The sequence below is a fragment of the Camponotus vicinus genome, unplaced genomic scaffold (assembly GCF_025532165.1).
Source record: "Camponotus vicinus isolate PSW18456_S1 unplaced genomic scaffold, iyCamVici1.0 SCAF_9, whole genome shotgun sequence".
In the NCBI taxonomy this organism is placed as follows: domain Eukaryota; kingdom Metazoa; phylum Arthropoda; class Insecta; order Hymenoptera; family Formicidae; genus Camponotus; species Camponotus vicinus.
Window position 1 is genome coordinate 13818249 of NW_028141981.1, and position 12833 is coordinate 13831081.

The window sequence follows — 12833 nt, forward strand, 5'->3', positions numbered from 1 at the left end:
GCGAGATTGAAGCATAAGGGTGTAATCCCGATCTGTAATCTTAATAATAAGTTAGAGGCCATGTTCGAAACTTTCGAGACGCGCGAGGTATTGGGTTAAGGAAGTACGTAGTCGCGCGTAAATCAAGCCAACCGGACTTACCTATAAAGACGCGAAATCTCCACTGGGTAGTTAGTGGCATATCGCCAGAGAGGTTATTGGCCAAGTAACAAGGAAAGAAGGAACCGAGGAACTTTCGTATTATTATTAACAGTATCTCAGATTGCAGCTTACTCGAGCGAGAGAGATTCGATTATTTCAGAGCTTTTTTATATCCGTAACGTGGAATTATTCATTACACAAGCCTGCGAAATTTTAGGTTTGGTTAGTTACAAAAAGCAGAGTAGGTGAATCTGATGGATTTTTTGACGCTGAAAACGAATCTGACTGCGGAATTTCTCCAACATGTCAGGTTTTTGAGTAATTTGTGGTTAAATAGTCTAAAAATGGCTATTTCGGCAAATTTCATGAATTTATTATGAGGAAACCTAATTTTTTGAAATATTTCTGCCAATGGCAAATCGTATAGTATTAGTCTTTATCTTTCAAATCCATTTTCGATTGCTGCCGTATGATTTTTTTTCGCTGAGAGAGACCTCTCGCTAGCCCATGTTATCTATATATACTCTTGTCACGAAAAAAAAAATTTAATTTATTTTCAAGAACTACAAGTGTACAAATCATTAACGATATAATAATTAATAAATTAAAATTAATAAAATTAATAAAATAATAAAATAAATTAATAAAAATAATTTTTTTTTCTAACAAAAAAACAAACATGCTTATTGACAATCAAAATTTAAATATATTGTTGGGTACATATTTTACAAATTTGACAATAAAACTAGTCGGAAATTTTAGAGAGAATTATAATTAAGTTGAACTAATTAAATTGATATTAATTAGTTATCATTGCATCTTTCTGAATCTTGCTTAATATTACGTATGTTACTTATGTATGCCACCTAATTATTTCGAAAACTAAGTTGATCAAAGCAGCGTGAGGATGCCGTTCAACGTGAGGACAAAGGGTCATCGTCGTTCTCATTTCCCCCCATAGACTTCGAAACACTTTGTCAGCACGCAGCCTTGTGTCGGAAGGCTAGACGGGGAGCGGAAGACGCGACCATTCCGGAAGCAACGGCACACGGCTCGTCGATGTGCTCGGCAACATCAATGACTTTGCTATGGCGCCCGCTTCCGCCTATTCCATAAAGTTACATGTCGCAAATTGCGTTTGTCAACAACGGCTAATTGCCACCGAGAACGTTACTCAACTATGAAGTGGCTCATAATTATGCTCGTGCAATCCATGGAGAATCGAATTATTTGCCGAGTGTCGTAGGCAGCGAAAAGGGGAAGTCTTATCCCATCTTCGAGAGGGTGCCGCGCGGTATCGAGGAAGCGGTTGTATTTTTGCGGGTTGTACTTCCTGCAGGATGTGCCTGCGGGAAACGCAAACGGGATCGTGACTCACGTTCGCTGTCAAGCCATTGCTGAATATGCGAGCGAATCCGCGCGCTAAACTCGCTTCGCTGCGGTCGGGGGTCGAAGATTATTATGAATAAATTTGCGCTTTCACGCGCTCGGAGCTCGGTCATCGTAATGTCCGAAATTTACGATTTCCCAAGTAATACGATGGTTGATAAGAATTCAAAATTCGAGTCGGACACAGAAGGCACGAAATTTGCTGGCGGTCTCGTAACTTTAGCTTTCTATTATAATATTTATGCATGCGCTTTTAGAGATAATTTACTCTTCGAGCCAAGTTCTTTGGAATACTTTATCCCGCGGAAATGATGTTATAGAAAGCGCGCGCTTATTTATTCAGCTCTCGCGACTTCTCTGTCTGATGAGAAATACTTAGCGGGATATAAAATTCCAAAGACATCAGAATGACGCTTAGAGAATCTTCCGCCAACTATTTTAGGCCGCTTGCACAGTGCGTTTACACTCGGAAGATTCTTGAGACAATATGCGAGCACATACGTTGATACCAAAGTGGTACAGCAGCGTGATTCCGGATAGAGCGATGCATCTCTCTCCTTCCCTCTGCTTTCCTTCCCCTCCCTCTCTATCTCTCTTGCTCTTTATCTATCTACCTATCTAGTCATCTATCTCTATCTCTCGATATATGCGATCTGGTGGTTAAGTTAAGTGGCTGACGTAACAAGGTTAGCAAGGAATGCGAGGACGGAGCTTTCAACCGGGAGTACTGCCTATGGGAGACTATCGCGCTTCCTCATCCCCGCCTCGACGTTTCCAGTTTCGACGTCGGTTACCCTCCCCCTCCTCTCCTGCTTCAGCCCGACAACCCCCGTGCCTTTGTAATGCCGTGGCCCGACCTACGACACCATTCGCCCTCAGATTCACCCTACATGCGTGTGATATGCATGAACTACAACATGGTTGCGCGCACGTACGGCTGATTCGTCTCGACATGCGTGCGCTATCCCTTCACCGCGAAATTTTGCTGCGGCGACGTTAAATTACGTGCGGGACTGGTGTGCAACCGATGCTTTGCTCCTTTTCCCGTCGTGAGTAGAGAAATAAAGGACCGATGCGAGCAGCAATATCGCAAACGCAAGGCATTGTACGTCTTCGCACATTGTGCTCTCGTCCGTGATTGCCTTTTTGCCGAGATATTCTTCCGCAAATTATTGGCTCTCAAAACCGCAAATTCGAAATCTTTTTATAATTTATAGATTGTTCACATGATGGATTGTAATCGTAACATAATTGCCCATATGATCGGTAATGTTGAACAAGACATCGGCTACATCGCATGCGGGCAGATCAAGCAACTAATTAACAGTTAGTAAGAAAGTTTAATACCACACAGATATAATGCGACTGATATAAGACATTTATACGATTCAATCGTAGATAAACACAATTTTTACAAGATGATGAGATAATAAAAATAGCTGATTTTATTTTTGTTTGAATATTTTTATTTTCCACCAAAAATTGACATCCCATGCCGTCTCTGAAAAATAGCAGAAATGCTCAGAATGCCTTTTCATCGATTGTTTTCGCCTATTTAAGCATTTAAATTAAATGACATAACATAATACAGATAAATATTACGTAACAATTTAAAGCGGATTTTGTCCGACAACCTTTTATATTCAATTGAATGACACGGCTTGCAGTGGAATTCGTTTTCCACAATACAAAATTTCTCGTTAACATTCTGTCAACTGAATTCTCATCATAATCGTAGTGGAGAAAAAAAATTTTTTATACGCGTCTCCCGAAGCGCTGATACTGATCCGTATTTTTTTTTTCCTCGGCTGGTAATTCAAAGCGCAACATACATCACGCGGTGGATGGAAGCAGATTAATTCCGCCAAATAACGTCTGAGCGCACTCGAGATCCCATTTCGTTGAAATGAGACGAAAGCGCAACTGAATTTCGCGCTGCGCTTCAACGTGAGTTTTAAAATAGATCGCCCTATATACACACACATATATTATATATATATATATATATATATATATATATACATAGGAAATTCGTTTAGAAATATGGCTGAATGGCTGTCAGTTGTGTTTCGCAAATGAGAAGTCATTTAAGCGCTTATGAGCACTCGACGCTGATAGGGAAGTCAAATGCACTGTGTCCCCCTTCCAGCTTACCCGCCACCCCGCTGTCCTGTCCTTTGTAGGCGTGAAATACTCTCGAGCAAATCAGCGGTAATGCCAGCGGAGCGATGTCAAATTTCTTCCGTTTTTTATTTCGCGCCCACGTTTTACTTTTGCGGCACCGTCATCCGCGGAAAGACGCAATTACCGCCCCGCTCTATCTCGGTTTTTCTCACCGATCCGTCCGATATAATTCGAGGACACGCAGAGATTTTTCTCCGTCCCCTGCCAATCGATACTTGATTCGTCCAGTGGGAAAATAAGGGGCAAAGAAGAGCGAATCCCTCGCGCGCTCGAGGCGATGAGGACGGCCGAAGGATCGCTCGCAATTTCGCTTTCACGACGATCATCTTTCGCATTCGATCGGGCATTGCGAAAATATACGGCGCTCAACGGAGAGCCCCGAAAATGTTTACGCGAATTGCCGCTCGCAAACACATAAAATTACATGACATATCCGAGCACCACCGCAAACGTTGCGCAGCGGTGGCGGTGGCGGCGGCGCGATCCTCCCCGCAGTTTTGTTTATTTCATTTTGTTTGCCGTACTACACGGCTAGCTCGCAGTTTCCAAACCCGATATCATCGTTAATATTGATCTGCGCCACTGAACGAAACGGAATATATAGCGATACCGGCAATGCCGATACAATTATACGCGGCTGCAGACTCGCGCGCGTTTGCCCATATACTTGCGTACACGTGCAAATTCGACAAAGCGGGCATTAATCTCGCTAAGTAAATCCGTGAATGACGCATGGCGATCCGAGAAATAGAACTATTATCAGCTGCGAAGGCTACTAGGCGATGAAAGGATGAGTATTAAGATTTATTCGGCTGAATTACAATACGTATGCGGAGCGAGAGTAACAGTGGACACGTTGTAATTTAACTGCGGATAAATGTAAAAGATAAAGCGTTATGCGCGCGAACGAGAGAGAGAGAGGACAGGAGAGAACGCGGAGGAAAATATGAGTAGTGGAAAATTGAATAGGGCGCCGAGTTACGAGCGATTTATGGCCTTGAATATTTTGGCTACTACGTGTGAATTATCAGGCAGAGTAGAGCTTCCTAATTATGTTATTTTCATCTGGTGCGTGATACATGCCTGTACATGAAATATACCGGCAAATGGGAAGATATATATAATTCCTGCGTTAAACCGCCGGTATGGCCAATTGACATGTGTAAGTTCGTGCTAATTCTGTTCTATATAATAATGTAATTTCGCAAAATTTATCAATGGCATTTGCATAAATCATCAAAATTCGAATTCCATATAGACGATAATTTAAAATAATTACAAAGACGAGAACGTATTTTTTTCAATAATTTAGTAATATTTAATAATTAGTTAAATATATATGTATGTGTGTGTGAGACTTTCCTCTTTAGTTTTTAATCTGTTGAAATGTCAAATATTCATTTTAAATATTCTCAAAAGTACGGTTTCGCATCGAACGCTTTCATCTGTGTTTTTCCGCAGTTAAGCTATCGAATGGCTTCGTTTTACGATTTACTCTACATATGAATCATCAGTGCGGTGCCGAGGGTAACGATCTTTGCATGCACAGCATCGACGTCCGTACTGCGGATTGGACGGAATTGGACGTCATTTTAAACGAGCGGGATGAGGCCTCGATCGATACGTTTGAGAGAATAGAAAAAAAAATAGAAATTCATGGCTTCATAGATAATAGCTGAGCGACAGAGGTGGCAGAATTGACGTATACTCGGATATGGGAACGTTGGGCGGAGTAATCTATCCTTCCAAAATCCAAACTGCCATTCAGCGCGAACGATAAACAAAAGGGCGATCAAAGACTGAAAATCCGGTAAAAGAATTTCATTTACGGCTTAACCAATTCTGGCCGTCATCTGTTATAGACACACACATTCTCTCACACTTTCTTTCTCTCTCGCACCCCCCCCCCTCCCCACTCTCTCTCTCTCTCTCTCTCTCTCTCTCTCTCTCTCTCTCTCTCTCTCTTCTTTTATGTTCAAAAATACGATATGAATATAATGCTTCACGCGCTCGGTGGAGTTTCATTGTTCGACAAAGCGAAAAAAGGACCAGTTTAATCATTTAATTGTTTCCTTTGTGCTTCGATTGATTGTTTACGTGCCGAAAATAAAATCTCGGAAGCGTTTAATTGCCGCGTTATCAGTATCTTAACAGGCGCAATTTCATCGTAGATAAATTTTTATTTGACGTAAAAGATAGGGTATCTCTTTACACCGATAATCTTTCTCAAGTTGTTGCAAAAATTGCATTATTTTAATTTATAAATACTATTATAAATAGAATATCATATCATATAATTGTTAAAAAAATTTTCGTCGTTTCTACATTTCAAAGAAGCGTAAACTCGTTTTCAATTCTTTGTCAGCAATCATCAAGGATCGCAGATTTATCATATTTTTTTGCTTTTTTTTTCATTTCTTTCTCCTCTTTATCCGCTCTTCTACTACCAGCCACGATAAATCCTTTTCCGAGAACTTATTAAAGTAACCTGGACAAAAGTGCGTTCATTAGTCTTTAATAAAAACGTAATCTGCGTCGGTGGAACGTCATATGGGAAATTTAAATGTTGTTGAGAAGCTTGACGGAAGTCGTCCGACAGCTAATATTATAATCTCGTTATCAACATATATGATTTCGCAAAGTATTGTGGAACAAAAATTTACGTGAAAAATCTTAATCTCCAAATTAAAACAGGAGAATAATAATAGACTGTATCCGGCTAATTATCATTTCCGTAAACTTACGCCGGCGATCGCCGGAATGCGATAACGTAAAGGAAATGAACTGCGGGGTAACTCAAACCGAAGTTCCCTAAAGTGCATTAGGAGGCATAAGCTTGATTTAAGGACGGACAAATGTATTTTTAGTCGCGCGTTGAAGCTTATTCGGATTGATAAGGGATCGTTATCTGCCAGTTAACGGGATTTCGTAGATTTCACGTTTCTCGTCGGCCTCGCTTCCGGAATAACCGACAAAACCAGGCACGTCATAATAGGAATTCAGGAAATTGAGCTGTAATACCAAAGCGAAGAGTAGATACAATAACGTATTCCAACAATTGTAGAGATCGGTGCATTGGTTTAGTTCGTATAGTTGGGCTCATTTATTTCACGAGAGAAACCGAGTCACGCACACCCGTTTGCTTTACTATCCGTCATTCAATCCACACTGTCCATTGCAGTTTGTGCATTATGGACGATATTAGATATCCTCGTTGGAACGGACGATAATTAATATCTACTCGAAGTCACACGGGTGTGTGACTTACTTTTGTTTAATTAACGCTTGATACATTCAGTGGATCCAGCGCAGTATTTTTTAATTTATATTAAATTACGAGTTCTCTGCATTTTTCATCTTATGTAAATACCACGGAAATGTAAAGTAGTGATAATTATGACTCGTATATAATTTTCTGAAAAATCACTCTTCACACTCGGTACAGCTTATAACGATTTCATCAAAAATAAAAAACGATTTAACGATGAGGCTCGTACAATCGTATTATACGGGGAAAATTTTACATTGAATAGTAGGCAGCTTTTTGCGAAGTTAATATTTTACTTTATGCACGAGCTTTGTGCAACATTTTTACTCCCTGTGCCTCATGTAACAAAAACTGCACGAAATCAAGTATTTTTTATTTTTCCATGGATGATTTCCTCGATGAATATTTTTGTATGATATATTTTACTTGGCTTTAATGAGTTTCACTCTCGTTTTTATCAAATTATGCATTAGATATATAAAACCAATTTTTGCGCAATTCAATTTAATTTTTTCAATGGTATTCATTAGCGAATGCTATTACGTTAACCAGAACTGAAGCGAATCTTGGAGGATTAAAATTGAAAGAACGAGGGTTTCGCTTTCCGCTAGTGAAAGATACATCGAATAAATCGATGTGCATGAGAGATGCAGTATTAATGCACTCGACTATGATAAGCACCACGGAGAAGGCAAAAGAATTTACTCTGAAACCGCTATAAACCGTAGCCAGTAGGCCGACATGAATAATGCAATGCGATACAGAAGACAAGTCCTTCGCGTAGAAAATTGGAAAAACACGGTACGACGACGACAGGCGAAAGTCAAGCCCATCCTTCTGTTACGCTACTCTTGAGCGAGACCTCTAATTGCATCTCGTGGATTCAAGGGAGCAAAAACAGTATAACGATACTCGAGAATGCTCCTCATTTCGAGCACATCGGACTTGGCACCGCTCTCCCTCCCTCGTGGCACGTGTCCCCTGAAGCGATATCCGAAGAACGGATTATACAATACAGGTTATACAGATTACGGAAGTTTTTTTATTTCTCTGCGCGTGCATCCGGCAAATATTAGCGATCGAGAAAAATTTCTGATGTTTGCTGCGTCTCTTTAAAAATCTGTATGCAATACAGAACTTTGATGTCGTAAAGGGACACGAAGGGTTTTTACGCGAAGATCAGATTCTAGAGAAGGCAAAATGGTATAATAAAACGATAGTCGACTTGCCATTGCTATCAACTGCACTTTTCTTGGCGCATCTCCCCGTCGCCAACATCTAGAAAGTCATGTCGAAATCCAAAGTATTTCGCTAATTGCCCCACTTATCCAACATAGCTTTACTGCCACTCGAGGCATCCTAATTACGTTCCCAGAGTTATGATGAATTAAAATTGGATGTACCGGATGTCCTTTGAAATTTGACGAATTTTATAAAGAAACGAGACGCCACTAACATACATAATTCTTGCAAAAAATGGAGAGAGTTTGCGAATTATATATAATTACACTTATTTACAATAACCGCTTAAGCTAAACATATTATTTGATGAATAGAGGGATCTTAATTCCCAACATTATGTGCCTACTATTCTACGGACTATCTATCCCATATTACGTAATTATAAATTATTATTCTAATTCTCATCTCATTAGAACTTTCGTGTATTCAGTCAGATAACGAACGCTTTGTCGGATCAAAACGGGCGGGAAATAAAGCTGACTGGCGCGCCGCGATTGTTCCGCTTTAAGTATCGCTTCGCATTAGCTACGACGAAGAAGCGAGCAATTTAAGTTATGGCCTGGCTCGACTGAGACTGCTCTCTTATCGCATTAACGTAGAAACTCGGTAAAATGCAGAAGAGCAAAGAGAAAGTACTCGGCTACACAACCGCGTCTAATATCACGATGTTCATTACATGGAAGGATTTTACCAAATTCACCATTTATATTATACTGTCGTATGCAACACTTGTCACAGATGGTTGGATACATCTTCCAAAGTTGCTCTCTTAGACTGGTTCATCTCGTTTGCTTCGAAAGTGCCAAGTAGTTTACTAATTCTTCACTCGAACTATGAAACTCGTGTTTGTTTAAATAAATAGTTGATTGCTTTGAGAGAGAGGAAGAGAGAAATGTAAAAAACAAAAATATTACGCTATAAATACGTGAAATGAAATGTCTACTTCAAATATCTCGTGTGGAAAGCACGTATCGATTTCGCTCGCAAAACTCTTACCGGACGAAAGCTTAGAAGCAATATTCCTGTTGCAGCACTTTAAGCTAGTACAAATAACTTGCTAATAAGAAAAGTCATTTTCCATTAACGCGATTTATGGTCACCCAAGATGCAGACTGCCATGCTGCCGTTTGATTAAAGATTTAATTGAAATATCGCTTTTCACGGCAGAAAATGTTTTTCCAGATTGAGTTTGCTCCAGGGTGTCTTTGCCTCTGATTGTTTTACGTGATCGCTTACGCGAGAGAATCTAAGAGTATTGCAAGTATTATAAAAACAAATTGCAAGTAGACCATTAAAGAAAAAAATTGAATAAATCGAAATATATCTTATATTATTGATGTATAAATATAAATAAGTATACAAATTCCCTCTTTTTGTGGTACTTTAGAAAGTTCTCTTTATTTAATTTTTATTGATTTATTTGAAAACTTTTGATTAATAAAAAGTAAGGTACATTTAAAATAGCACAAGTGTAAACTTCATCTAATTTTTTAATCTTGAATAATGAGAGCAGTTAAAGTCCCATTTAGATATCATCAGATTATTAATTTCACGAATCCATGAATTATTAAATCTGCAAAAAAATAATAAAAATATTTTTAGTAACATTCTTAAATACAACATTTGAATAATTTAATATTTCAATTTAATAATTATGCAACTCTGTAAACTTTTTTACACATAAACAAATAAACTTTTATACATTTCATATAACAAAGAGTATTCAAAAATAATAAAAATAAATTGCGTTTTTTTTTGTATCTCGTAATTATTCTAAAAAGTGTAAATATAAGACTTGCAATTCTTTTATATCAAAGGAAATCGAGTATTTTACAATTTTTCAAAAAAATATAAATATTGATTATTATACTCACTTTTGGTAACGTCGGTTGAGGCCATGGTTGAGGAATAAATGGACCGGGATTGGGACGGCCTGATCCAGGTATGTCTGGAAATCCAGGTGTATGTGTCGGGAATGCTTGAATATTGGCAAACAAAGCGCAAATTGCAACCAGCAACATCATGCACATTGGGAACTTCATATTGTTCTGGTAGAAATCTAATAAGAAATAAAAAATACCGTTATATAAATAAAAAATAACAATTTCATACTTTTGATCTTTCTCTTTCATGCAAATAAAGACAACTAATTTTTTTTATATAACAACTAACGATAAGTGATATAGGAAAGATTATTGAAGAATTTATATTATAATAAGATAAATAAAAAAATCTTTTGATATAAAGCTACTTTATGATATAATTAAATCAATAATTCATTAAAACTATAAATATAATGATAGAATAAAATGTCATTATAAAATAATTAACTTTTTTTTAGAATTATAGACACTAAATCGCGATTCTTCCTTATTCTACTATACCTTAGTCTGGTTGCAGCAGAACTCGAAATGTGCAGCCTATGTTACACGCCACTTATATATCGGCATTGTGTGAAATATAAGTCGTGATGTTACTGTAGTAGACAGCTGAAGTAGGCAACTTCTTATTACGACCGAAAAACACGAGAGCGCAAGTTCCAAGTTCCACGGAAATCCCTCAGACTTCACCTTATCGCTACCATAACGATAGCCAATGACCTCGCACACTCTGTTGATGATTTATCTGACGCAATTTTATTAGTTTGGACTTATACACTTTTTGTACATTTCGGAATTTCTCGTAGAATCTGCAAATTGGATTTCTTTTACGCACGTGAATGCGATCTTTACTAACAGCATTCTGATTTTTTTTCACGAAGGCGTTTTTCCGCACAAATAACAACATTATCATTGTTTCGATTCTTTTATTCTGTACGCCTGTATAGTTCTTCCAGCTTTATATACAAAACGGCTACTGTATATAAAAAAACTGTATATAAAAAACTGCATGGACTACAGTAAAATTGCATGGATAATATCTGAAAAAGATTTTGTGAAATAAACCGTTTAGACATGTTGGTAATTAAATGTTCTGTGCGGTTTAAAGGAAGATAGGCATTTCTATTTATTTCAAAAAGGCCTTTATTTCACAATAAATTGTTGCGGGAAGAGAATGAAATTACAAAGAGAGTTTTAATCGAGCGCCAACAGTACAAAAAAATGAAAATTAATATATAACCGCCGAAATACAAAAAACAATTTATGTAATGACATTAATCAAGTATATATAAACTAAATAAAAATTACATAGGACATCTGGACAATAATAAAAAACGTAGGTACGTGATTTTTATAAAATTTTGAACTAAATATTTCAACTTGTAAGATAATATCTGGCAGAGGAAACGCGCGTGATACATTGGCATTAATATGATAAACATTGGGATTAATATGATAAACATTGATATTTTTATAAACGTTGTCTCTTATATATTACATATTAATATATTTATAATCTATATATTTTATATAAACTCAGATTGCTAAATTGGAAACGCATTAATACGACTCAGGCAATCGTAGATAAATATTTATCATCAGACATGATACGAAAATAATTTTGAACTGCAAAAAGATTATCTATTTGTAGAAAAATGTAGAGAGAGCGACAGAGCTCGCATAAAAATTACGAGAATACTTATCTCTTAAGAATATACATCATATCTTTTAGCGACAGAGAGGAGTTTTCACGCGACCGAAGGTATCGATGCGACCACGGTTGCTACAGGAACTTTTACTCGGACATGAAATATAAGATGGCTGGTTCGAAGTCGTTTACTCGTTGATACGAGAAAGCTAGATAGTATCTCGCGAAGAAGCCAAGGTATTTCCTGAGCCTGAATCCTCGGCCTTACACCGACGCATTTCCACTATGTCTTATTCCTCTTAGCATATGTCTGAGAAAAAATATAATAGAACAGCTAACTATAAACGATCAATTTCATGTATTATTACGGAAACAATTTAATATTTTTAGCTAAAAATTGCTTTACGTTCATTATTTCACAGGCATATTTTAAAATATTAAAATAATAAATAAAAATAATAAACTTAACGAACATAGTAAATTGAAAGTGATTCCAATGCATATATTTATAGTTATTATTTTTTCAGGATATTCAATAATATTATTAATTATATCTGATATCAATTATACCTGATAATTATATCTGATATTACGTTATTATATATCTGAGTGAATTTTGGCTTTCTGGGGCAGAAGGAAATTTATGATACAATACATATTCAATTACCATGTTGTAAATGAAAATTGCACTGGAAATAATATTCGCGGTTCGTTTATTTCGCAGAAAGATCCTTAAAAAGAATAGCTTGTTAGATGAATGATAAAAGCGTATCACGTTGAGTTCTTATTGCAAACAGAGACCGCATTCTATATTTTTATCACGATTGTATTATAATAACATCATAACAGTAATAAGCTTCTCAAATATAACGGTCAATAATTACCTCTCGTTCTAAGTTAGTGTCCATAAGGAGCGACATTTTATAGAGTTCCGTGTGGATTGGGGTTATTACCTATACCGAACAGCTATCCCGGGGAAATATTTTATGGAGCAGTTCAGTGGTAATGAAGGTGTTTACATGCGGGCAAGAAGGCGTCTCGCCGGGCGGTAGGTAATTAGGACACCCTCGTCTCTACCCAC

At 37.3% G+C, this 12833-nt stretch overlaps 2 protein-coding genes across 2 annotated transcripts in view; both read right to left on the reverse strand.

The window, feature by feature from the left end:
* LOC145976874 (lachesin) overlaps positions 1-12833 on the reverse strand; it is a 371398-nt gene that overhangs the window by 138192 nt on the left and 220373 nt on the right. The window lies entirely within an intron of this gene.
* On the reverse strand, positions 9604-10716 carry LOC145977128 (uncharacterized). The gene is made up of 3 exons (XM_083108856.1): positions 10609-10716; positions 10099-10283; positions 9604-9797 (listed from the first exon to the last, which is right to left on the reverse strand). Exons 2-3 carry the CDS (start codon positions 10264-10266, stop codon positions 9792-9794), a joined length of 174 nt encoding a protein of 57 aa, XP_082964982.1. The 5' UTR covers positions 10267-10283; positions 10609-10716; the 3' UTR covers positions 9604-9791.